We start from the raw sequence: 22,591 nt of genomic DNA, 5'->3' as shown, positions 1-22,591 counted from the left end.
CATTCACATTTCCAGAGCTTTGCAGTATACGTTAACTCAGTCAGTCATAGAATGTGTATGTGTAATAATCAAGATACCAGGAAGGATCCTGTGGTCAGTATACTCAAAATTCCTAGTAGACAAGATAAGAAAGCTAGATGATTCTGGAAAAGAATGCTGTTACTCTTGTGTTGCAATGCACACAAAACCATGAACATGGAGACCATGGTTCCAATGTGCAGTATATTCATGGATGTGTATACATACACACTTGCCAACATTATTTGTGCTGTGCCATTTGCCAACGTAAGATAGTGAGCTTACCTTTCCTAGAGTAATAGAGAAGTGATACTGAGTATTTAGGCAAACTAATAACTTTTATTAGCATAGCTTTCCAAAGCATTTTCTTATACATTATCTCTGTTAAAGCATAATTAACATACAGTGTTATATTAGTCTCAGGTGTATGGTAAAATGGTTCAACAATTCTATGCATTACTCAGTGCTCATAACGATAAATGTACTGTCAATTCCCTTTATCTATTTTGCCCCACAGCCACCATTTTGTTCTCTGTATTTAAGAGTCTGTTCTCTTTTTTTCCTTGTTTGTTGGGTTTGTTTCTTAAATTCCACATATGAGTGAAATCTTACGGCCTTTGTCTTTCTATGTTTATTTATTCCACTTATATTATTCTCTCTCAATCCATCCACGTTATTGCAAATGGCATGATCTCATTCTTAGGAGAGATCCATAATGGTCCATCATGTGTATATTCCACATCTTCTTTATCCCATTATCTTTTTGAATCTCACAGTACTTCTGCCTAATATTCAGAGTCATGATTTTTGTTGGCATACTTTGCACTATTAAAGTAAATTTTGCAGACATGACCAAATTCAGGCAGCTAATGATTGTGCTGAGGGGTTCTTTCCATAAACCATTTTTGCATGCAAAGAAAGGTCTCTGGATTTTTTTTTTTTTTTTTTTTTTGCTGCACCCTTGCTCGGTTTGGGTTACATCCACGTCTGCTTGTGTGATATTAGAGAATTATAATGGTAGAAATTTGGGCAGGGCTTCACCTTCCTCTCAACATAACTTCAAAAGGAAACTGACAGTGAATCGACTGTGGTTAGGTGTCAGTGCATATAGCATCATAGTCAGCTTCTCCTTATCTAGAAGAAGAAGAGCATGGGCTCACAAATACATAAGGACCACACTATTTATTCTATTAGTATTTATTCCCAGTAAAGGGAAGCTAACAAAACAGCACACTTCAGCAAAGTGAATAGGAGCTTGGCATGTTAATTCTTCCATTGTAATTTGTTTGTAATTTGGTGGTAATTGGAGAAATTATGTATACAAAAGGTTTGTTTCTGGAAGTTGGATTAAATAAAAAGGTGCTGCTAAATCAAGAGTAATTTTGATAATTAATGAAAATTATTAATGAAAATTAATCAAAAGTATTAATGTTTGATAATTGGGTGCCATGATGAAAATAGTGAGGACAATCTTAGTTTTGCTTTGAATCCCCCCAAAAAAGTTTTCTAGGACAACTGTGGCATTCCAGCTGTATCTATCATGCCTCATACCTTTTCACATAAGGTTTATTGCAATAGCATATGGAGCCTGAATAAAAGATTCTCTTTTGAAAAAAATAATTTCTCTTTAGAGTGTTATCTAATATGTATTGAATACGGTGAAGCTAACTTATAGACATTCTAAAAGTAAATATAATTGATTTTCACTAACATTCTTTCCCTTAAATCCCAGGGTATAATTTCTCTTAGCTGTAGTCTGGTTGAACTTCTAAGCTTCTGATGGAAAAATGTTACAAAGGAAATTCTCCTTGCTTCTATTCCTAAAATTAATAGTCACCGCACATCTTGGGTCATTCTCTCTCAATTGTGCTTCAGCTCTAGGCATGCCTGGGATTCCTGTAAGGTGGATTCAGGACAGGATGACAGCTGGCAGATTGATTAACATGATGCCCAGTCTGCCAGGAAAAGTGATATGGATGGACTAGGCTGAAGTTAGACTGAAGACATGTATTGTACTCTATGTTCTCTAGACATCTGTTGTGCTTGCTTTCAGATCTCAGACAGCTAATTACATGTGGAAGAAAAAGCATTTACCATTTTTACCATTTGCTAATATTTAAAGTTCTAACAGTTATCTTATGTTTCCTAACATGGCTTCATTTGGCTTTATTGATAGCTTTTTCATTATTACACTGTTTATGATTAGGGATTTTATTATTATATTATGAAAAGTTTTCTACTGTCATAGGGTTCATGAAGCTAGTTTTCTGTTTTTACCACAGCAACAGCTTTGGATTTAGTCATTGGAGAAATTGATTCGAGAAGTCAGGTCATTGGCTAAATTTTGAAGATATATAACTAGCAAAAGAATGAAAAATAACTTGTCTTTTGTCTGAATGTTAACAAATATTTCCTAAAAGTGTATTTTTGTTGGAATGAAAGCATGTTATTTAAAATTATAAGATGAATCTTTTATCCCCTTTGTAGGGATCTGTTTTGTCCTAAGGTGATATCAGTTACTCAATTTAAGTCCAAAGTATTTTCAGATTTCAGGTAAATAATTTAATAAATACTGTATTGTAATTATATTCCTTTGTAAAGTCAGTGAGTGTGCATTAGCTTTAGAATTCCAATTTCAGCTATACATTTTCTAACTTAAAATCAGTGGTAAACAGTGAAACAAGTATGAATGAAATATTTACTTTCTTCTGCTAGAGAAAGACAGTAAATGGAGGACAGTCTTGTAACCATTAGGGAAAAATGTGTAATAAGATGGCCAACAGGACTGATAAGGGAATTCCAGTCCTAGTCAGAAGACTACCCTTCCGGGATTTCCTTCCTACCCTGCTTGCCACAGGCACCAAAATCCTTACTACTAATGAGGGGTGCGGAAGTAACAGACTATAAATTGTCCCATCTGTTGATGCTCTGGGCTCAGATCTCTGGAGAATGATCTCCTCTGGGCCCACCGGTATAAAATAAACCTCCTTCCTTCCAAGATCTCCAAGTGCCACTTGCTGCTTCTGCCGGGTGATCCAGACCAGTTTCTGTAACATAGCCACCAAGAGGTATAAGGGAAAAGACCCTGCATCTTCATTGTCCAGGGTTCTTTGCTATAAAATTCATGTACGTCCTTGCACCAAGAGGTATAAGGGAAAAGACCCTGCATCTTCATTGTCCGGGGTTCTCTGCTATAAAACTCATGTACGTCCTTGTACAGAGTGAATGATAAATTCTGACTCATTTTGGAGCGCCGATCATCTCTAATTATAGTGCTGCTGTAGCATACCTCTAATAAAGAAAGAATTAGGCTTTCAATTATAAACCACTATTTTTAGACTTTCACATGTTGATCATTTCTTTCAATAAAAGAGGACAGGTCTTGAATTAGAGGAGTCTGAGTAGAAAATTATTTTATAGGACCTATATGCATTATGTTCTTATAGAAAGGTAAGCTTTGAGGATAGGAAATGCTTTTTATAAATAAACCTGTCATTAACCAGTCAGTCTATGAAACACAATTATTACTTGTAGATTAGAAGTACTTCCTCATGCCTATTCTAAATCCCCTACACTGCAATCTGTTTATTTCCTCTGTTTTTCTCCTCTGGAAACATGAGGAACAGACTGTATTGTCTGAATAAGCGATCTACTTTAATTTTGCTGACTTTGGAAAAAAAGATTCTAGAATGTTGTCAAAATAAAAGTATTCTCCTTCTCACTTAATGAAATTAATTATTCCATTCTCAGAATATAAATTTAGTCTGATAATTCATGAAACTATACTGTTGTTACCCAGTATTGTAGACTTTTTATAGAGCTTACAAATAGTATAAATGGTAAATAAATAATATTAATGCTGATGTTTCTTACCTGAGTGAAAGGACTAGTTTGAAATTTTCCTTTCATTTATGTGTATATAAATATTCAAATATATAAAATATGTATAATTTGTTACTATATGGCATGATCATATATATATATATATATATATATATATAATTTACTATAAATAATCACAATTACCAGAGAATTACAGTAATTTAAATTGTTTTTTTTAAGGCTGAAACCTTTTTTCAACTCCTTCTGTGGCATAAATACACCTATTTATATTCATATATAAAAACATTGATTAGAATATGTTTACAAATAAAAACATTTGAGCCATTATAACAGATTTCCTGTAGAAATACATAAAGTGCTAGTTCACTAAAGTTGAGTTTTGTTCCATTTACTGCTTTTAGTTAGCGATAAAGCAGCATAATTTCTTTATTGATGTTTAATGGAACAGATTTCACTAAAATATGGTGGTTCTTTATACTTATTATATCTGACTAATGACTTGTCTACCATAGTTTCTAATACATCACCTCTTTCTATGTAGATAGAAACATGTATATATACTTCCAGTTTTTTTATATAAGAATATATGTATACTTCTAGCTTTCTATGTATTAATGCATATACATATGCATATCTTTCAGTGTTTTGGAAACGAAATGGGTATAGCCATATATGTATGTGTTTGTGTATGTGTGTATATATAAATATACACACACAGACATATATATAGCTACTGATTTCAAACTAGACCTTTTATAGACCTTTCATTCATGCTTAAATATTTAAATATTTTTTAAAATACCAAATACGAAGTAAAAGTTGGATGTGAATAAATTAGCAATAAGCACTATATGAATATGTTGTAGGTCACTCATGGCATGGTTAGTGATGAGGGTTTTGGGGGGTGTTAGTGAGGTTTGTTGGGTCCAGAGCTGATGGCCAAGAAAGAATTCTTGAAGGTGTCTTTAGTGCAAAAAGATGATTTTATTGAAGCACAGGGTCAGGAGTTGTGGGCAGGAAGAGCTGCCCCAGGACCATGAGGACAGACTGATTATATACTATGGGGTTGGGGAAGGTAATATCCAGGGGAAGTTTCCAGTGAGATTTTCACATGCTAAAGAAGACTCAAAGAGACTGGAGCCCTAGCTGTTGTCAAGTTAAGGTTGTTTTTCCCTCTAGGAAACCATTAGCATTAAGACAGTAGGGAGTTCTGGAGAAATGTTTTACTCTGCCAGGCTCAAGTATTTGTCAATGGGCTGCAGGTTATAAGGAAATTTAATTCTATCTGCCATTTCCTTCTGCCTTTGTTTCCCACATCACTATGGAGGGGTGATGGAGACTTAAGTCCTACAGGACTAGAATCTTTTATCAGTTAACCATTTGTTTATGCCCTTTCCTTTGTTTTCAGACAGTCAGGAGTGCCTGAGGAATATCACACATATACCACCTGCAGGGGTGAGGGGGAGGGGTTGCAGCCTGTCAGCTTGCCTTATGCTCCCTCATCAGTTAATGATATTATTACAAATTTTTCTTTCCTTATTTCTTGGGGGAGCCTGATTATTGCTTAGCAATCTGCATAGCTGATAGCTCTGTATGTTTAAAGCTTCTCTAGATGATCCAGAACCAGTTGAAATCCTTTCCTCCCTGGCTGTCAGTTTTTCTTTCTCTGATATTTAAATTTTTCTCACCATTACACAAAACCTCTGAGAACAGTTTTAAATCCTCAAAGACTTTAAGAATACATTTAGTCTAATCTGCTGAGAAAGCCTGTGTTCTTTCATTTCAGCTAACTGTAGCTAGTTTAACAGTGTAAGAAAGGGCAAAATGTTGGAAGACTTTCCAAGTATTTCCTTTAAAAATGAGTATCTGATTTAAAGGCAGTGTAGTCAGTACTTGCTAAATTTGTAGGGGTATAAATAAATGTATGAGAAACCATATTGAATCATGTTTTCTGTGATCAAAGTGAAGTGGAAGGGGGAAAAAAAGAATGTGTCTACTTGCTGAATTATTATTGTGTAAAGTTGTAGCTTCTTTCAGGGTAAATATAAGTTTTTTTGGTCATCCTCTTGTTTCTATTGGCAATGCTTGGTAAATTTAGTGTGCACTCCATCTGATCACTTCATTTAGAGCCCAACCTTGTTGTACAAAGGGGGTATGAGAGCTCACATTATCCGCTGGGTAATTTCACTCTAATAAGATTATAGAGGCTTTCTATTATTGTCCATATTAAAGAGAAAATGCCCCTTTTCTCACTACTGTCAAATCATGAGGACAATTATTCCAGGAAAAGTTTCAAACAATGGAGAAATTTTGAAATTCGACTTTCATCTCAAAACATTCACCAAATTCCTGTTTAGATGCCTCAGAGATTGATCTCAGTATAAACCTGTAGAGGTACTTAAGATAACATAATGTTCAACTCACTTCATTTTTGTGTTTAGGTAAAAGAACCACTGTCTAGTAAAAGAACTAGAGTGGTGTTCACATCAGTTGCCTTAGTAATTAATGCTGTCAGTCCCAGAGCTTTGTAGAGAAGAGAAATGTAATTCTGTAATCATTTAAATATATTGGAATCAAAATCTGAACTAAATGTAAATACTGTTGACAAAATTTTGAGAATTCTTTAGACTTTTGATATTTGAAGAAATACTTGATGCTAAAGTAATTTACAGTTCATGTTTCCAGCATATAATTTTGCTCCAGATCATATTGAGTGATTACCCAAAACAAGTTGCTAATAAAGGTGGCTGCTTATTTTCATGGGGAAATGAGATTTTAGAAATAAAATGGTAATTGGAAAAATCGCACAGTGCCAAATATTGTCACAGTCCCAAAAAATGATACTTAAGATTTCATTTTAAGAAACAAAGTAGGGCCAAGGAAATGATGTCAGCAAAATAGTAAAATAGGAAACCCCAGACCCTCTTTTCCCCCAACCAGGGACACTGCCTCAAGAACAAGTTTTCTTTGTGAGAAATCCAGAAACCAGTTAAGGAGCTTGTGCAAACCAAGTGAGTATAAAACTAGCCATATCAAAGTCTGTAGGAAAATTTGTGGCATTCACTATAATCTCTTCCTTGGCAGAGTGTATCACAATTAGAGGAAATGCTTGCTCTTGGCTTCTCCCAGGGGGAGAGAAAGAGAAGACTGGACTGTTGCTTGATTCTAAACACTGACAAAAATGCATCAGGTTGAGGACTGCTGAGAACAAAGGCAAAGGTTTAGACTAGCACACATTCACTCGCCAAAGACCCTGCCCTCCAGTTCAGTGTATGAAACATGGCAGAAAACCTCCAACTCCCATCTTCCCTTTGGGAAGGAAAAAAGTTGGAGTATGGTTTCAATGCTTTGGCTTTTTGAGGGAAGGAGAATTGCTCAAGGGCTTGGTTTTTGTCTTCCTGTCATAGAACACTGATGGCACCTGGCATCTACTAGATGCCTTGGGGTTGCTGAGAACAAAAGAGAATTTGATGGCTTGTTGCTGTTTCAGAGGACTTGTGGTACAGCAAACAGAAGCCAATACAGCTTGGCAGTCACTCCCTTGGAGGAGGGAAGAGAAAAGTGGAGTATGCATCCAAACATCCAACTTTCTGGCCTTTTGGAGAAGTACCCAAGGGACTGGTCTTTGTCTTCCTGACTTGGAGTGCTAATGGGACCCAGCATACTCTACAAGCCTGGGGCTGCTGAGAACAAAAGAGATATGAGGGGTTTATGCCAGCTCTAGAGAACCAGCAATACTGCATACAAATACCAAAAGGAACAAGAGGTTATGAGCTCCTAAAAGAAGATACTGACAAATCCCTCTGAGAATTTATATCCACAAGTCCAAAGAAGACATATCCACTGAGAAGATTTGAGAAGTGTTAGAATATTTAAGCAGGTTGACTGGTGAAGATCTTTCATTACACAAAGCTAGTCCATAAATACTGGAAGAGGTAGCCCTTTTAAAAAATGTGTGATTCCCAACACAAAGTTATAAAGCACATGAAAAACACAAAGAAATATGGCCCAATCAAAGGAAAAAATTAATCTACAGAAAGTGACACTAGACAAATGGAAGTGCATGAATTACCTGACAAAGGATTCCAAATAACTGTCACAAAGATGTTCAAAGAGCTCAGGAAAATGATGCATGAACAAGCTGAGAATGTCAACAAAGAAAAAATTTGAAAAAATAGATTTTGGAAATGAAAGATACAGTGCCTGAATTGAAAAATTCACTGTGGGGATTCAACACCATAACTTGATCAAGCAGAAGAAGAAAATCAGCAAATTTAAGACAAATCATTTGAAATTATACAAATAAAGGATTAGGAAAAAGAAGGAAGAAAGCCTAAGAGACTTTCTAAAAGGCTAATATACACATTATGGAAGTCGTAAAAAGAGAAGAGAGAGAAAGGAGCAGAAAACCTATTTAAGGTAGTAATGGCCCCAAACTTCTCAAATCTGGGGAAAGGAATAGGTTCATGAAACACAAGGAATTCTAAGTAGGAGGACCCAAAAAAGTGTACACTGAGAAACATGATAATCAAATTGTAAAATGTCAAAGATAAGGAATTTTTAAAACAGCAAGAGAAATGTTACTGTCACATACATGTGAGCACCCATAAATACGACTAGCAGATTTATCAACAGAAACCTTGTAGGTCAGAGGGAATGAGATGATATATTCAAAGAACTGAGAAAAGAAAGAAAACTGCCAACCAAGAGTACTATATCTGACAAAAATGTCCTTCAAAAATGAAAGAGAAATAAAGACTCAGATAAAAGTTGAGAGAGATCATCAACACTAAAACAGCCTTACCAGAAATGTTAAGGGGACTCCTTTAAGTTGAAATAAAAGGGTGCTAGACAGCAACACAAAAGCGTATGAAAATACAGAGCTCATGGGTACAAGTACATATATAAACGAATGCAGAATACCATAATGCTATAACACTGTAGCACTAGTCTCTTTTAATTCTGCTATAGAGATTAAAATATAAAAGTATAAAAATAACTATATAAAGTATGTTAACTGAGACACAATATAAAAAGATTAATTTGACATCAATAATACAAATTTTGAGTGGGAAGTAAAAGAGTAGAATTTTTGTATACAATTGAAGTTAAGTTCTTATAAGCCTAAAATCAATATTTCTGGCTATAAGATGTTTAGTAACTTCCATGGTAACCACAAAGAAACAACTTTTAGAAATCACACAAAAAAGTAATAAAATAATCAGTTTGTCACCACACAAAAAAAATAGCAATTATATACAAAGAAAGATGGCAAGAGATGAAAAGATGAATAGAAAAACTACCAGATGGACAGAAAACAATTTAAAAAATGGTAGGAGTAACCTATCAGTAACTTTAAATGTAAATGGATTAAACTCTCCAACAAAAAGACTTGGAGTAGTTGAATATATATATTTTTAAAAATCCAACTATATGCAGTTTATAAGAAACGTTATTTATTTTTACTTTTTATTTTTTTATATAATTTATTGTCAAGTTATCTAACTTACAGTGCTCTCATTCATATGTGGAAGAGACTCAGTTTATATTTAAGGACACACATATGCTGAAACTGAAAGGATAGAAGGTATTCCACACAAATAGCAATCAAAAGGGAGCAGGGCTGGCTATACTTATGTAAGAGAAAATAGACTTTAAGTCAAAAACATATATAAAACTACACATAATTTGTCTCATCATAGTTTTACACATTAGAGCTCCAAAATATATGAAGCAAATACTGACAGAACATAAGGGAAAAATAGCATCACAATGATAGTAGGAGATTTAAATATCCCATTTTCCATAAGGAACAAAAAAAAAAAAAATCATCCAGACAGAAGATCAATAAGGAAAGACAATGTAATAGCACTGTAGACCAAATGAACCTAACAGAAATATACAGAACATTACATCCAAAAGCAGCAGAATACACATTCTTCTTAAGTGTGCATGAAACCCTCTCCAGGATAGATGATATGTTAGGTCACGGAACAAGTCTTAACAAACGTAAGAAGACTAAAATATTTTCTGACCACCGTGGAATGAAACCAGAAATCAATAGGATAGGGAAACTGGAAAACTTACTAATGTGTAGAAATTAACACACTCTTGAATAACCAATGGATCCAAGAATAAATTGGAGAGGAAATAAAAAAGTATCTTGACAAATGGAAGTACATACATAATATACCAAAATTTACGGTCTGCAGCAAAAGCAGTACTAGGAGGAAAGTATACAGTGGTAAATGCTTACATGAAGCATAAACAACCTCAAATAAACAACCTAAATTTATACCTCAAGGAATTAGAAAAAGAAAAATATACTAAATGCAAATTAACAGAAAGAAGGATAATAATAAAGATTAGAGCAGAAGTAAATGAAATAAAGAATACAAAAACAACATAAAAAATCAAATAAACTTAGAGACAATTTTTTTGGAAAGATCAACATTTCTGACAAGCCTTTAGCAAGACTAAGAAAAGAAGAGAGAAGACTTGAAATCAGAGATGAAAGAAGAGACATTATAGCTAATGCCACAGAAATAAAAAGGCATATAAAAGATCATTATGGACAATTACATGCCAAGAAATTGGATAATCTAGAAGAGATGGACAAATTCCTAGAAACATACAATTTACTAAGATTGAATCGTTAAGAAATACAAAATCTAAACAGATCTATAACTGCTAAGGAGATTGAATCAGTAATCAAACACCCCCCAATAAAGAAAAGCCCATGAGAAGATAGCTTCACTGGAGAATTCTACCAAACATTTAAAGAAGAATTAAGAATTAAGAATTGTAAAGGATTATCCTTTACAAATTCTCCCAAAAAATAGAAGAGGAGGGAACACTTCCAAACTGATTTTATGAGACCAGCGTTACCCTGATACTGTGCCAGACAAAGACAATGTAAGAAAAGAAAATTAGAGGCCTAAATCCCTGAAAAATATAGATGCAAAAATTCTCAGCAAAATACCAGTAAGCCAAACTCAACAGCACATTAAAAGGATCATAGACCACCATGACCAAGTGGGAGTTATCCCTGCCTGAGATGCAAGGATGTTTCAACCTATGAAAATTAATTGATGTGATACACCACAATAACAGATTGAAGATTAAAAATCTCATGATCATCACAATAGTTGCAGAAAAAGCACTTGCCAAATTGACTCCCCTTTCATGATAAAAATACTCCATAAACGAGGAAGAGAAATGAATTACCTCAACATAATAAAGTCCATGTATGAAACCCACAACAGACATCACATTCAACGATGAAACTGAAAACTTTTCTTCTAAATCAGGAACAAGAAAAGGATATCCAGTTATTGCCGCTTTTATTTGGCATAGCATAAGAAATCCTAGCCAGAGCAATTAGGCCAGAAAAAGAAATAAAAGACATCCAAATTGGAAAAGTAATAAATTTATCTCTGTTCAGAGATCACATGATCTTATATGTAGAAAACTCAAAGGATTCTACCAAACCCCCTCCAAAAAAACTGTAACTAATGAATTCAGTAGAGTTGCAAGGTACAAAATCAACATAAAAAAAAACAGTTACATATCTATACACTAACAATTTCTGAAAGGAAATTAAGAAAACAATATTATTTACAATAGCATCAAAAAAAAATAAAATACTTAAGAATAAACTAAGCTAAGGAGGCAAAATAATTGTTCACTGAAAACTCCAAAAGATTGCTGCAAGAATTTAAAGAAGACACAAATAAATGGAAAGAATTCCTTGTTCATGGATTGAAAGATTTAATATTGTTGAAATGTCTATACTGCCCCATTATTTGCAGATGCACTGCATTTCCTATGAAAATCCCAATGCTGGTTTTTGCAGAAATAGGAAGAAAATCGTAATATTCATATAGAATCATAAAGAATAAGAAATAGATAAACCAATCTAGGGGACCAGAAACAAACCTTACACTCCTGACTTCAAATGTATTAGAAAGGTACGGCACTGGCCCCAAGACGGACTTACAGACCAACGGAACAGAATAGAGAACTCAGAAGTAAACCCATGCATGTATGGTTAAGTGATCTTCGACAAAGATCCAAGACTCCATAGTGGGGAAAGGACAGTCTCTTCAGGAAACCGTGTTGGGATAACTTGATACCCACATGCAAAGAAATGAAATAAGAATCATACAGTGTACAAAAACAACTCAAAATTGGTTAAAGATTTAAAAGTAAGATCTGAAACTATACAGCTTTTATAAGAAAACGTAGGGGATAAGCTTTATGACTTTGGTCTTGGCAAAGGTTTTATGGAGATGACACAAAAGCACAGGCAACAAAATGAAATGTAGACCAGTGGACGACATCAAATTAAAAACTTGTGGAGTGCCTTGGTGGCTCAGTCAGCTGAGCCTCTGACTCTTGATTTCAGCCCAGGTCCTGATCCCAGGGTCATGGGATCAAGCCCTGCATGGGGCTGAGTGTGGAGCCTGATTGAGATTCTCTCTCTTTCTCTCTCTCTCTCCCTCTGCCTCTCTCCTCCACTTGTACTTTTCCTAAAAAAAAAAAAAAGAAAGAAAAAGAAAAAATACAAACTAACAAAATAAAAAGGTATTGTACTACAAAAGAAACAATCAATAGCATGAAAACACATCTAAGGAATTGAAGAAAATATTTGCAAACCATAAATTTTGATAAAGGATTAATATCAGAGATATAAGTGACTTTTACAACTCAATAGCAAAAAAACCTACTAACCTTATTTAAAAAATTAGCAAAAGACATAGACGTTTCTCCAAAGAAGACCTACAGATGGTCAGTGGTATATGAAAAGATAATACCACTAATCATCAGGGAAATACAAATCAAAACCACAATGAGGTATTGCCTCACACCAGTTAGGATGGCCATTAGAAAATAAATGAATGAGGGGCGCCTGGGTGGCGCAGTCGGTTAAGCGTCCGACTTCAGCCAGGTCACGATCTCGCGGTCCGTGAGTTCGAGCCCCGCGTCAGGCTCTGGGCTGATGGCTCAGAGCCTGGAGCCTGTTTCCGATTCTGTGTCTCCCTCTCTCTCTGCCCCTCCCCCGTTCATGCTCTGTCTCTCTCTGTCCCAAAAATAAAAAAAAATTAAAAAAAAAGAAGAAAATGAATGAATGAATGAATGAATGAATGAATAAATAAATAAATAATTTTTAGTGTTGGTGAGGATGTGTAGAAATTGAAACCCTTCTGTGTTGTTGATGGGAATGGGAAATGGTGCAACCCCTATGGGAAATAATACGCAGTTTTCTTAGAAAGTTAAAAATAGAACTACCATATGATCTAACAATCCCACTTTTGGGTATTTATCCGAACAAATTGAAATCAATGTCCCAAAAAGATATTTTCACTACCATCTTCATTACAGCATTATTCACAATATAGAAGTGGAAACACCCTAAGTGTCCATTGATGGATATTTGGAGAAAGCAAGTGTGGTATATTACTCAATGGAATATTATTCAGCCGTTAAAAAAGGAAGGAAATCCTGACATACTGTGCAACGTGGATGAACCTAGAAGATGTTATACTAAGTGAAATAAGCCAGTTACAGAAGGACAAGTACTGTGTGATTCCACTTAGGTGAGGTATCTGAAGCAGTCAAATTCATTGAAGCAGAAAGTAGAAATGTTATGGCTAGAGGAAGGGGGAAATTGAAAGTGGCTGTTCAGTGGATATAGATTCAGTCATGCAAGATGAAAAAGTTCTAAACGTCTTCTGTACAATAATATGCATATAGTTAATACTGTACTGTATACTTACAAATTTGTTAAGAGTAAGTTCATGTCATGTGTTTCTTTAAATCACAATAGAAAAAAAAAAGTTTCCCCAATAATACACACACACAACAGACCAAAACAAACAATCAGGAAAGAATCTATCTCATTATGGGGTGTTTTGAAGTATGTAAAAATTTAAATGTATAAGATCTCTCTCGAATCTTATGGTTGATGTTCCTTCTGACAAATAATGACAAGAATTCAAATAAATTTTACATATTAGTATTAAAATAAGACAAACAAAATGAGAGGCAGGTATGGATATTTATCCTTTTTCAATATTAAATATACCAATCATTAAAATGATGGGGTTTGGGGCGCCTGGGTGGCACAGTCGGTTAAGCGTCCGACTTCAGCCAGGTCACGATCTCGCGGTACGGTCCGTGAGTTCGAGCCCCGCGTCAGGCTCTGGGCTGATGGCTCGGAGCCTGGAGCCTGTTTCCGATTCTGTGTCTCCCTCTCTCTCTGCCCCTCCCCTGTTCATGCTCTGTCTCTCTCTGTCCCAAAAATAAATAAAAAACGTTGAAAAAAAAATTTAAAAAAAAAATAAAATGATGGGGTTTATATACACATAAAGGCATAGAAATTTTAATGTGGTTAGTATAATATAGTATATATTTAGAGGGTTTTTTTTTAATGCTCTCAACTCTTATCCTTAAAAATGGATTTGCATTTGGAATATAGATACATGGTTTTCTTGACATATGTGCTGTAGGAATGGAGCACAGGAATGGAGAGAAGATGGACTTATCTTTTAGATAATTTTACTTTTTTGTAAGTAACCTAAATCAAATACGTTTTAAGTATGTTGGAAAGATAAATTATATTCCAGTTCACAATTTTCATGAATGGGATTTTCACTGGGGAAATCCCCATTAAAACAAAACCATTTCAGTGCTTGACAAAGGCAGAAAGTAGATTTGCTCTTCTGTTTGCCAATATGATGTTATTTTTATCTTCAAGCTTTTATTCCGCCCGTGTCAGAGGAAGACTTGTCCGTTTTACTATAAAGCTAATATCTCTGTCTGGGCCTTTGGAAACAGCTCTTTCCGATGATCAAAGATGTTGCTCTAAAATGTATACCCTAGTAATGTTTTTAGTCTTTCCATCTTCCTGGCCTTCAGTCTGTGTTCAGATGTGCCATAATTTGAAAAGTCTTTCTTGTAGCAATGTTCTCCTTTATCTTCGATTTCTCTTCTTCCTTCCCTTGAGCTGATAAATTTGTAAATTTATTTCCTAGAGCCTCCTTTTATTCCATTCTAGCCATTTTCTCCTTTCAAATCTGGTCTCCCCTAGAACTCTGAAAATTGCCTCCCTAAAAGAACCACTTAATGCCTTTCTAGCCAAATAGAAATGTTTTGTGTGTGTTTTCATGCTTTGTAAAAAGCTGTACTGTATTTAATACCATTGTGCAAATTCTTTTGATGCCTTTTTCCTCCCTTAATTCATGAAAACCCAGTGCATTCTCACATTTTTTTCTTTTTTCTCTAAGCCATCCTGTTTTGTCCTTACTAAGGCCACATGCTTTTGTCCTCCTACAACTTGTTTCAGAAAAACAGTTTTACAACCTTTATCTTTAAATACCATTCACATTTAATACACATAGTTATGGCATCCATAGAAGCATGAAGCTGTAAAAGTCAATGTTATTTTAGCTTCATTCAAAGAGACAGTGGGACACAAAGACTTCAAATGATGCACGATACAGAAAGTGACAAGGAGCACTCAATTTAAAATAATGAAGATTCCCTTGGTTCATTCTGACTATATGTTGTTCATGTTGGAAATTACATCTAAATAGAAGATGGACAGCAGATGCACTCTATATGCAGGGGGACTCTACTATTAAAAAATTAAAATTCCAGTGTATGCTAGTGAATTTTTAAAATTCTGATCTCAAATAAGTGACTGTAAGTCAGAAAATATATAAGCATTTTTTGCAGGGATTGGAGATTTGTAAGCAGTAAAGAATAACAGAATGGGACATATGTGAAATTTGTTTTTCAGTACCAACTCTAGTGGTTTCCAGGTAGAGTTTTAATTTTGGCTTCCACCTGTAATGAAGCAATGGGCCATGCTATGAGTTCCACAGGAAGGCTAAAGAATCAGGCAAAATGGTAAAATCCTTGGGGCACCTGGGTGGCTCAGTCAGTTGAGCATCTGACTTTGGTTCACGTCTGAATACAGCTCCACTAAGGTCACAGTCTTGTGGTTTATGCATTTGAGCCCTGCATCGGGCTCCCTGCTGACAGCTCAGAGCCTGGAGCACACTTTGGACTCTGTGTCTCCCTCTCTCTCTCTCTCTCTCTCTCTCTCTCTCTGCCCCTCCCCCTCTCATACTCTCTCTCTCTCTCTCTCTCTCTCTCTCTCTCTCTCTGCCCCTCCCCCTCTCATACTCCCTGTCTCTCTCAAAAGTAAATCTTAAAAAATAAAAAAAGAGCCAAGCAAAACATGAAAACACTAAAATGAAGGGCAATTATTTTTGGTCCTAAATGTAAATTTTTACAGAATGTCAACCAAATGGACTAGGAAGAAAGTTATTAATTCACATATTGACACTCTAATTTATACATTCAGGATGCTTTAGGTAAATTCTTTTACTCACAGAAACAGTTACCTTATTAGTTACTATGCCACCTCAGACATTGTAGTTTTTCTAGAAAAAAAAAGTTTTTCATGAAGAGTATCTCTATGTTTGAAGGGAAAGTAAGTTCTAGAGATGCAAGAAACTGTAAATTCGCTCCTGATGCAGTCACGTCAACCATTTGGAAATCTCCACTAATAACATTTGGACATCATTTGTGTTCGGTAATCATTTAGAATTCCCATCCCAGCAACAAATAATCTGAAATTGTGAGTGGGTATTTTGATATTTTATAGAAGTTAGTGGGTAAATGAGATTTTTTAAAAAGGAAACTGTCGAAAGAACTAATAGACTAGTAAAGAATGCCCACAATGCAGCATTTATACTTCCTACTCATTCTTGAGTAAATGTGTATGTTTCAGAATGATAATAACCATTTCCTTTAAAAACTCATTTTCCCCCTTTAGGGGGAAAAAGCTTATTTAGCTGTTAGAAAAATTAATGCTTGTAGTACTATATATGAGGAAGAAACAAAACTAAGTTCAAGTGACTGTTGGCTTCTTTCATAGAAAAGGAGCCATCTTTTCTTTAGATATAATTATATCTGGTCTGTTGAGTTTATATGGAACTTTCCCCCAACAATACTAGACAGTGGCTTAGTTTCTCTTTAAGTAAATATTAAAATTTCACACGGTTATTTTCTGTGAGCTATTAGTCAAGCTGATATGCCCATTACTAACATCTAACCATGGAAAGAGATTTGAATAGCCACATTTGAAGAGCCATGACTCCATAAGAAACACAGGGTAGTCCGGAGTGTTGTCCTGACCAGGCTGTTGTTTGTCTCTTCTTAACAAGGCATCAGTTATCTCCTCATCAAAATGTGATGGCAGATGACATCTTGAAGAAACCCATTTCACTCTATCATACTTCCTGAAAGAACGTTTAATTGAACATTAAACTGAAAAGTTAATTTAACATTAAACTTAAAAAGCATAGTCTTTTTTTTTTTTTTTTTTGGCTCTGTTGTAGTACTTAGATTTGGGGGATGGGTGGAAAAGGGAGTTGTAATGATTCCTAGTAAAGGCTTAGATGGCCCCGGAAGATTCGAAACCAATGCCAGCCCTTCGTTTTCCTTCTGCCCTGTATCATTCTCATCTCGGGACCAGTATTACCAATGATAAGAAAGTGTGTCATTTATTTAAAAAGTCAGTATGTTTTGACTGTGTTCTTTCTCCTACCGTGCTAAAACATGCTCACATTTAGACATTGCTTAAGAGGGTAGTGATCATCATGTCCTGGTGCTCACCTTCAAAGTTCACACACTGGGGTTAAGTGAGTCAATGTGATCAGTGTTTGACCTACATTTTTCAGGTAATTGCCTAAATTTTCTAGATGCTTTTGCTGTAGAATAATGTCTGTAACATACATTGCCGGAATACAGAATTTTAATAGGAAACACTATTTATTTACATTACCTTAATTGACCACATGGGATAGCATTAACTTGGAAAAAAAATCCCTATTTTTTTTTTCTTTTTAGTCTATTTGTAAATATATTATAAGAAGTGAGTTGTCAAGACGCTGGAGTGGTTAGGAAGATTATAGTGTACTCTCCAGGGTATCAGATAACCCATTAACTTACAAATCAGGCCAAATTAAACATTGTCACCTAAACTACCTGGCAAGAAAAATAACTATAATTTCTCATGCAGGCTCTTGCATGGGAAGCCTAGGGAGAATTTCCTTTTGCCTTTGGATTGCTTTTCTGCTAGTTTCTTTTTTCAATTGCTGTGGTTTTGGGGAAACAAACAAACAAACAAACAAACAGGATATCTAGGCATCATCTATTTATTTATTTAGTTCAGACTAATAATTTTTCTGAAACTGAATAAAAATTAAACGCAGATCCTTTGAACTGTCTCTCAGTGAATATGTAGTCAGATTGCTCCTGATCTTTTTTGAAGGCAGCTAGAAAGTTCAAATCAAATGTCTTGAATGAAGTTTCAACATAACAATATTATACTGTTCATAATTTACCCTCCTTGTGCACCTTTAGCCAAATCTGTCCAAACAAATAGTTCTTTCTTTTTTTAATTTTTTAATGTTTATTTATTTTTGAGAGAGAGAGGGAGCACAAGTGGGGAGGGCAGAGAGGGAGACACAGAATCCAAGGCAGGCTCCAGGCCCCTAGCTGTCAGCACAGAGCCTGACGGGGGCCAGAACCCACGAATCAGGAGGTCATGGCCTGAGCTGAAGTCCGATGCCCAGCCAGCTGAGCCACCCAGGTGCCCCATCCAAGCACATGCCTCTTGAACAGATATGGTTATGAAAACATTTCATTAACTTTGCTCAGGAAGTAAACAGTAAACGAACTACTGGAAGACAAATGAATTAACTCACTGGGAAAATGTGTGCATCTTTCAAAAACTCTGACCTATGAAAAAATTACTTTTAGCTTTATGCAGTATCAGCATAGATCCTTTATAATTTATAGATTATATTAATTTATGGATTTTTAAGTAATCCATAATTATATCATAAAATCCTAGTCAGTTAAAAAATATGCCAGAATACATGTGAAGCCCAGTCACAAAAAGTGACTGATTTAACTTACTAGAACTTATATGTCTAGATTACCATGTCAGAATTGTATATCTTCTAAATGATTCAACATTCCCAAGATTGAGTAGCCCTGTCAAAACACTGTCATATAGATATGGTTTTTTTTCCAGATTACATTTTAAAATTCTTTACTCCTTAGAAATATTGTTTTATTCATACATTGAAAAATATATTTCAGTGGAAAGATTTTATGAATGAAACTGGAAATTTTTCCTTACTTCACCAATATTATGTTTTACATAATCCAAATCATTTAAATGTCCCTTCAAAAACTGAGTCTTTATAAACAAAAAAGCAGACTCTTAAATATAGAGAACAGGAGTGCTTGGGTGGGGCTCAGTTGGCTGAGTGTCCAGCTCTTGATTTCGACTTGGGTCACAATCTCAGTGTTCATGAGTGCAAGCCCTCGGTTATAGGGCTTTGTGTTGACAGTGAGGAGCCTGCTTGGGATTTCTCTGCTCCTCATCTACTCACAGTGTCTCTCTCTGTCTCTCAAAATAAATAAATAAGCTTTAAAAAAAAAAAAAAAAGAACAAACTGGTAGTTGCCAGAAGGGAGGGAGGTATTTGGGAGAATGAGTGAAGTAGGTGAAAGGGATTAAGATTACATTTATTGTGCTGAGCACTGAGTGATGTATAAAACGGTTGAATCATTGTATTGTGTATTGTACCCCTGAAACTAACAAAACACTGTATGTTAATTATACTGGAATTTACAAAAGCAAGTACCTTTGTAACAGCTTGAATATGTAAATCTAAACAAAACGAAAGTCTTTGAAGAGAGGTCATCTTGGGGCACCTACCTGGGTGGCTCCGTTGGTTAAGCAATTGACTCTTGATCTCAACTCAGGTCATGATCTCACGGTTTGTGAGGTTAAACTCTGGGTGGGCCTTTGTGCTGACAGTGCAGAGCCTGCTTGGAATTCTCTCTCTCTTCCTCTCCCTCACCCCTTGTGTGTATTCTCTCTTTCTCTCAAAATAAATGAATAAACTTAAAAAAAGAGAGAGAGAGAGAAGTCATTTTGACTTTAATTTCTATTTTTCCTTTTACATCATTGCTACTTTTTGGATTTTTCCTGAAAGGCATACATATTTGTGAAGCATTTTACAAGATATTTTTTCATGTACCAAAATTGATATTTCAAGCTTAGAATAATTGATATTTAATGGCTGATTGGATAAAATAATCATATAACTTAATTTTGTGCTCTTCCTTACCAGCATATGATTTTATTTCAAAACATTTTGATATTACCTACTTTTGTGGAAATTCATGTTACAAAAAGACTTTGGAGTTTAAAGAGATTGTGTGATATATAATCAAACTCAAATATTTTAGCATGTTTTAATTTGGTAGAGACTATGAGGGAAAAATGTAGGAGAAAAAAACAATATAAACATCTTCTATAGTAGGCAAAGATGAAAAGAAAGCAAAACTAGTCTCCTTTCTAGCCAATTCTCAGGGTGTTCAATTAGCATACATTACTCACAAATCTTTTACATGCAAGATGCATGAGACACTGTGAGGGTTATGAAGATAAAATTTCCCTTATTGGGGACCTGGTGGATTTTCATAGTCGTGGATGTACTGTCACAACAGAGAGGAAGCCTGATTCCTTAGGTAATTAAGTTTTAAATGTGTTATCGCAAGAGGGGGCACTGTTTAGAAATAGGAACAGATTTAAGAATGGTTTAGATAAGAGGCATTTGGGTGGCTCAGCGGGTTAAGTGTCCCAACTTGGACTCAGGTCATGATCTCGGGGTTCGTGAGTTCAAGCCTTGCATTTGGCTTTGTGCTGACAGCTCCGAGCCTAGAGCCTACTTTGGATTCTGTCTCTCTCTCTTTGCCCCTCCCCCACGCGTGCCCTTCCTCCTTCCCTCTCTCATTCAAAATAAATAAACATTAAAACATTTTTAAAAATTAAAAAAAAAAAAAAGAGTGGTTTAGGGAAAGAATAGTTTAGAAGATATAGATGTTCAAAAAATTACTAATAAGTAAGGAACTCATGTAGGTTTAGAGTGAAGTATTTTGGGGGGAGGACATCTGGATCTTCTTACAGCAGAGACCATTGAGCTGCTATGGTCCACAGACTGTCTCACTATAGCAGGTCCCTCTTCCAGTGGAGATAAAGAAGAGGTACAACCAGTGTCTGAGCACGTCTCACTGTTACCTGAATTATAAACTTCAGTGATACAAGCCTACTCCATACTTCATTTACACTCGACTCTGGATTTTCACCAAAATTGAATACTTACATATGCATACGTATGTGTGTGTGTGTATACATACATCTATCTATGTGATAGGTAGATAGATAGATAGATAGATAGAAGACAGGTAGATAGATAGATAGATAGATAGATCGCTCTGCGCTCATTCCTAAGTCAGTATTCTAAGCAAACTTGGATTTGCATTATATTTGCTTATAATGAATTGATTTATCCTTGCTTTCTCTAAGATAAAGATTATGGTTTTTTTTAATTCCTTAGAGTGAGAAACAAGCACAAAGCCCCTAAAATCTCATGAATCTTAAAAGTAAATTTTCAATTTCAAGTTTCCATTTCAAACCTCCTACACTACGATAGTAAAAGGGGTTATTCAGAGTCACTTTCCCAAAAGGGATTCAAGTCAGTTGAGAGATTGTGAATAGAAAAACAAACCGATATTCAAATCCTATGACTTTCCAACTCTGTGCTCAGCTTTCCTTTTTACTCTCATGAGGTATTAAGTAACACTTTTGATGCCCATCTTTGCTTTTGATCAATTAATTTTAAGATAAATATTCCCTCAAATATACTAGTACAATTAGCCACTTTCTTTCCTGACACTCATAAGAATATTTTTTTCCAGTGTATACTGTAATAGGCAGTGTTTTAGTGTTTAAATATTCAAAATCAAAATTTTCTGGCTTAGTAAAGAGAAATTTCATGCCCAAAAGATATTTCTTTGAAAAATCAGTCAGTGCTATTCCAGAAGCATTTGAGTCAGCATCTAATAGAGGCTTCCAGCATTATTGTTATTTTTTTATTCCTTAGATGACCAACATTGCATTAGGATCTTCCCACTTATATGCCAGACCAATTAACATTGCACAGACTCCTTTTCTCCTTCCCTAATTAGGAATAGATCATTTCAGATTTTATCAGTGAAAGTACACTTTTGCTTGTCTCTTCACTGGAATTATTCCTAGAGGTAATAAAGTGTAGCTTTCAACTTATTTTGGAGTGTGAATATCCTAGATTATTTCTTGGTGGCATAGTATTTTGTTCACAGCTAAAATGTGTCATTACAAAACAACCTCTAAGGTCCTTCTAAATCTAAAGGGAAAAAAAAAATTTAAGATGGAGAATTACCCGTATTCTATGCACCGTCTGATGATTTTGAAAAGTGCTGCTTTTCTTTGTGTTTTGTTAAAAAAAAAAAAAAAAAAAAAAAAAAAAAAAACAAGAAAAAAAACCTTTTAGGGCCATCTCTTAACTCTGTCTGGCACCTACTTTTTCTGCAGAGATCTAAAATTGCAGTGTTTGATAAAATGTGGACCTACATGAGAAGTGCAGAGCCCTCTGTGTTTGTGAGGACTACGGCCGAAGGGGTAGCCAGAGTGCGGAAGTCCAAAGGAAAATACGCCTACTTGCTGGAGTCCACGATGAATGAGTACATCGAGCAAAGGAAGCCTTGTGACACCATGAAAGTTGGTGGAAACCTGGATTCCAAAGGCTATGGCA

At 35.2% G+C, this 22,591-nt stretch overlaps 1 protein-coding gene across 5 annotated transcripts in view; it reads left to right on the top strand.

Moving 5' to 3' along the window:
- The window catches only part of GRIA2 (glutamate ionotropic receptor AMPA type subunit 2), a 161,023-nt gene that overhangs the window by 132,416 nt on the left and 6,016 nt on the right, over nucleotides 1–22,591 (top strand). For all 5 annotated transcript variants that reach the window (XR_009259233.1, XM_058721063.1, XM_058721060.1 and 2 more), the window contains exon 13: nucleotides 22,372–22,591. This exon is cut by the window's right edge and continues 28 nt beyond it. Coding sequence is in view for 4 of the 5 variants with exons in the window: in XM_058721063.1 (XP_058577046.1) it covers nucleotides 22,372–22,591 (220 nt within the window). In the remaining variant the exon portion in view is untranslated. The remainder of the gene's footprint in view (nucleotides 1–22,371) is intronic.

The sequence above is a fragment of the Neofelis nebulosa genome, chromosome 3 (genome assembly GCF_028018385.1).
Source record: "Neofelis nebulosa isolate mNeoNeb1 chromosome 3, mNeoNeb1.pri, whole genome shotgun sequence".
NCBI lineage: Eukaryota > Metazoa > Chordata > Mammalia > Carnivora > Felidae > Neofelis > Neofelis nebulosa.
The sequence above is the reverse complement of the archived record's forward strand: the minus strand, read 5'-3'. Positions and strand labels throughout refer to the sequence as shown.